The sequence below is a fragment of the Babylonia areolata genome, chromosome 19 (genome assembly GCF_041734735.1).
Source record: "Babylonia areolata isolate BAREFJ2019XMU chromosome 19, ASM4173473v1, whole genome shotgun sequence".
NCBI lineage: Eukaryota > Metazoa > Mollusca > Gastropoda > Neogastropoda > Buccinidae > Babylonia > Babylonia areolata.
The window spans coordinates 56,165,405-56,170,404 of NC_134894.1; the positions used below are offsets into that span (position 1 = coordinate 56,165,405).

Consider the following 5,000-nt stretch of genomic DNA (forward strand, 5'->3'; position numbering starts at 1 on the left):
AGGATTTGGTTGTCAGGAAGGCGGGAAAGAAAAAAATAGAAACTGGTACAAACTTGGAACAAGTGATTGTGTACGCTCGGACATATGTTGTTGATGATTTCGTTTCATTGCTTTGGGAGTCATGTGTTGTATTGTTTTGATTTGTCATCATTTTAGCGGTGTAAAAAAAAATCCCGAAAAGTGTTCATTTTGTCCGCCGTTAGTTTTCAAATCCGCCGTTAGTTTTCAAATCCGCCGTTAGTTTTTAAATCTCTCTCTCTCTCTCTCTCTCTCTCTCTCTCTCTCTCTCTCTCTCTCTCTCTCTCTCTTCTCTCTCTCTTCATTTTTTTTTCTTTTTTGTCACAAAAGATTTCTCTGTGTGAAATTCGGGCTGCTCTCCACCAGTGAGAGCTTGTCGCTACACTGAGAGCGCCACCTTTCTTTTTTCTTTTTTTTTTCTTGCCTGCACTTTTATTTGTTTTTCCTATCGAAATGGAATTTTTCTACATAATTTTGCCAGGAACAACCCTTTTGTTGCCGTGGGTTCTTTTACGTGCGCTAAGTGCATGCTGCACACGGGACCTCGGTTTATCGTCTCATCCGATTGACTAGCGTCCAGACCACCACCCAAGGTCTAGTGGATGGGGAGAAAATATCGGCGGCTGAGCCGTGATTCGAACCAGCGCGCTCAGATTCTCTTGCTTCCTAGGTGGACGCGTTACCTCCAGGCCATCACTCTGCTCCATGTGTTAAAAGTGACTATGTAGTTTGTAAAACGAACAGTTGGATTACCCACTCCCTCTTCCCCCATCCCTCGCACCCTTCCCTGATGTGTATGTGTGCCTATGGACGATCCACATTGAACCATCTCAATCTGAATCTCTTTCTTTACCCCCCCCCCCCTCTCTCTCTCTCCCTCTCTCTCTCCCTCCCTTTCTCTCTCTCTATCTCTCTCTCTTTCTCCCTTCCTACCCCCTCTTTCTCCTGTTCCTGTTCCTCTTCCTCCTCTTCACCCACTCGCTAGCTAAGCCACGCTCAAGAGAAGACCTAGAAAACGAACGAGGTCTCACAATGTCCCCCCCCCTTCACCCCCCCCCCCCCCTGCCCTAAGGGCGGGTTGTACAGGAATTGGTGGAGGGAGAGAGGGACCTTTCTTCCAACAACATAGCTGTCCGAATGATCTCACAGGCAGAGGGTGTTGCTAATTTGGGGGAGGGACACACAGAATGGCGCGCAGCGGAAATAAGGCTCGTCGTATGACTGAGAGACGTGGGGAGTTGTGTGATGTGATGGCTGACCTACTGCTTCCCCCCCCCCCCCATGTCCCCCCCCCCCAACACACACACACACACCTTCTTCCAGCCCCTCTCACCCCCTTCCCCCCCCCCCCCCCCGCTCCACCTCACCTCTCTCCAACCTTGCAGGCGGTGCTGGTTGTTGTTGCTATTTTTTTTTTTGTTTCTAGTTCCGTGTGTGTGGTTGTTGGTTGTAGACGTTTTGTCGATGACGAAGCCTTGCTGTTTTGATTAAAAAAAAGAAAAAAATGTTTTGTTTTCCAGATTCACATGACACCTTCTCTCTCTCTCTCTCTCTCTCTCTCTCTCTCTCTCTCTCTCTCTCTCTCTCTCTCTCTTTGTGTGTGTGTGTGTGTGTGTGTGTGTGTGTGTGTTCTTCTCGTCTGTAAATAATCTACCTCTACTTCCTCCTCCTTCTTCTTCTCCTTCTTCTCCTCCTCCTCCTTCTTCTTCTACTCCTTCTCCTCCTCCTCCTCCTCCTCCTTCTTCTTCTTCTTCTTCTTCTTCTCCTCCTCCCCCTCCTCCCCCTCCTCCTTCTTTCCCTCCCTCATTCTCCTCCTCCTCCTTCTTTTCTTCTTCTTCTTCTTCTTCTTCTTCTTCTTCTTCTTCTTCTCCTCCTCCCCCTCCCCCTCCTCCTTCTTTCCCTCCCTCATTCTCCTCCTCCTCCTCCTCCATCTCCTTCTCCTCTTTCTCATTCTCCTCCTCCTCCTTCTTTTTAATGTTAATGTTAATTGTATTCCGATACACGAGAAATGTCACGGTTCTCTCTCTCTCTCTCTCTCTCTCTCTCTCTCTCTCTCTCTCTCTCTCTCTCAAGTTGATGCTTTCTGGTGGTAGTACCTGACGGCTCTGGCATTTTTACTACTGTCGTGCAGTGGAGACATTGTTGAAGAGGAATGCCAAGTGTTCTTTCGCCGTGTGTGTGTGTTCGTGTGTATGCATGCATGCGCGTTTTTGTTGTTGTTATCTTTTTCTTTCTTTTAGAGGCGTTTGATTGGCTGAGAGCGGGTGGGCCCGTCTTTTCACTGTTAGCCGCGCGAAATTTGGCCAAGCAGAGCAAACCAATAGGCCTAGTTTGCATCAGTTTGACATGGTAAGTATATTTAACACCAAACATGGAGTATAATACAAACTCCTCCTTTCTTTTTTTTTTTTAACTTACTCAGTACGGCCAGTCCTCTCTTCTCCTCTGCACAGACCCATCGGCTGTCCAGTGGGTGTCTCAATGATCCAACCTTTAGCTTCCGTCGTCAGAATTGTGGTATTCTTTGTCAACATTCACCTCTTCAGTATAAGAGCCTTCCGCTTGCAATATTTTGATGATGGTAATTGGGGTGAAACGCTGTTAACGTCGTCTCTTTCGCCGTTCGTATGGAGAGAGTTAAAGCCTCATCGTAAACTGCTGTCATAGTTCCCTGGACTGCGTGGGGGCAAGTTGCAGCCGTATTTTAGCATTTGAAGGATTTTTTTTTTTTTTTTCAGTAGTGGTGGGAAAAGGAACTATGCATAATACCGTATTTTCTCTGCTTATCGGAAACGAACTTTCGCTTAGATTGGGTCTGTCGTTGAATTTGTTTTTGTTTTTTTTAATGAAGAGTTTAAATATATTAATTTTTTGTTATTATTCACTTTCTTCTTCTTCTTCTTCTTCTTCTTCTTCTTCTTCTTCTCCTGCTCCTTCTCCTTCTGTTGCTTCTCCTTCTCCCCCCCCCCCCTCCTCCTTCTCATTTCTTCAGTGTGTATTGAAAACGATTTTGAAAATGAAAACCCAACACTGCTGTGTTGTTCCAGACCTGCTGTTCGGCAGCTGTCAGGACGTGTACGGACTGCACCGCCACCGGGATGGAGGTGGAGGAAGAGGAGGAGGAGGAGCACGAGCACCACCAGGCCACCCCTACGGGGACACCTTCCGCCTCAAGTCCCTGGAGATCGAGCAGCTGGAGGAGACCATCTGGACCCTGATCCAGGACGGCTTCACCTGGCAGGACGCCTACACTCAGTGCACCCTCCAGAACCTCCTGGTGGCCTTCCAGCGGGGGGTGCTCTTCAGCCCGCGCCTGTGCGAGGAGGCCCTGGGCGTCTCCCTGCCTGGCTCGCCCTCCTGGAGCGACGACGACGCCAACGCTGAGATCGCCTCCGTCCTCCAGCAGCTGCTGCTGAACCGATCTCCAGGGGACGTGGAGTCTTTCGATGGACCTTCCTCCATGCTGGCTGATTCTTCGGAGGCGTCATCTTCTTCTCTTTCCCTTCCCTCCTACTCTAGTATAGGTCAGCTCATGAGGCAGAAGGAGGAGGAGGAGGAGAGGATGATGGCGGGTGGACCCGATGAAGAGGAGGGGCGTCAACGTTACCTGGCGGAAGAAGAAGAGGAGGAGGGAGACCCTGGTTACAGGAACTACGGGAACATGGAACTGCTGGACTCTAACAAGCGGGACGAGTTCGTGCAGGTGCACAAGTACTTCGACAAGTCCAAGGGCCAGCTGAAGAGGGACCCCTTCTTGGGCAAAGCGGGGTTGGACCCTTACAACTTCATCATGGCCCTTCCCCAGCAGTCCCTCGAGGTTCAGGCCGACGACGACGACGACGACCTGCCAGTTCGGGACGCTCAGGGCGACCTCCTCCCCTCTTCGTTCCCCGCCCTCCCTGAAGAAGCTCCTCCCTCTGGCGAGGGGGTGAGGGAGGAAGGGAGTCAGTTCTTCGACATATCCCCGGGAGACGTTGACCAGAGAGAGATGGCTGGGATGGAGAGCAGTATGGGAGGAGGAGGAGGAAGAGGAGGACCGTCGGTTCCCGTGGAGCCAGCGTTTGGAGGTATTGGTTGTTCATTTGTCTCTCTCTGTGTGTCAGTCAGTCTTTCTCTGTGTGTGTGTGTGTGTGTGTGTGTGTGTGTGTGTGTGTGTGTGTGACCCTCTCTCTCTCTCTCTCGCTCTGTCTGTCTCTCTCTTGTCTCTGTCTCTGTCTCCTTCTCTCTCTCTCTCTCTCTCTCTCTCTCTCTCTATATATATATATATATATATATATATGATATATATATATCCTCTTGTGTATATTTCTTTTCTGTGAGTGAAACAGTAATTTTTGTTCAAACGTAGTCGTTGCTCATATAAAACGCACACACACACACACACACACACACACACACACACACACACTCTCTCTCTCTCTCTCTCTCTCTCTCTCTCTGTGTGTGTGTGTGTGTGTGTGTGTGTGTATCTCTCTGTGTGTCACTGTCTCTCTCTCTCTCGCTCTGTCTCTCTCTGTCTCTGTCTCTTTCTCTCTCTCTCTCTCTCTCTGTCTCCTTCTCTCTCTCTCTGTCTGTCTCTCTCTCTCTCTCTGTCTCCTTCTCTGTCTCTCTCTGTCTCCTTCTCTCTCTCTCTGTCTCTCTCTCTCTCTCTCTCTCTCTCTCTCTCTAATATATATATTTCCTCTTGTGTATATTTCTTTTCTGTGAGTGAAACAGTAATTTTTGTTTAAACGAAGTCGTTGCTCATATAAAAACGCACACACACACACACTCTCTCTCTCTCTCTCTCTCTCTCTCTTCCTCTCTCTCTCTCTCTTCCTCCCCCCTCTCCCTCTCTCTCTCTCTCTCCCGTGATGGCTACCCCCAATGGTGTCAGGCCTCCTGAAGTGGGGCACGTCACGTCGAAGTGAAGTGGGAATTAAGCTAATTAAACTAACCTAACTAATTAAGAGAAACAGAGAGGCGAAGAAGTCAGGACAGGA

At 49.1% G+C, this 5,000-nt stretch overlaps 1 protein-coding gene across 1 annotated transcript in view; it reads left to right on the top strand.

Annotated features, from left to right (window-relative positions):
• The window catches only part of LOC143293871 (uncharacterized), a 431,915-nt gene that overhangs the window by 137,939 nt on the left and 288,976 nt on the right, over positions 1 to 5,000 (top strand). The window contains exon 3 of the mRNA XM_076605190.1: positions 3,066 to 4,085. Within this exon, the coding sequence (XP_076461305.1) occupies positions 3,066 to 4,085 (1,020 nt within the window). The remainder of the gene's footprint in view (positions 1 to 3,065; positions 4,086 to 5,000) is intronic.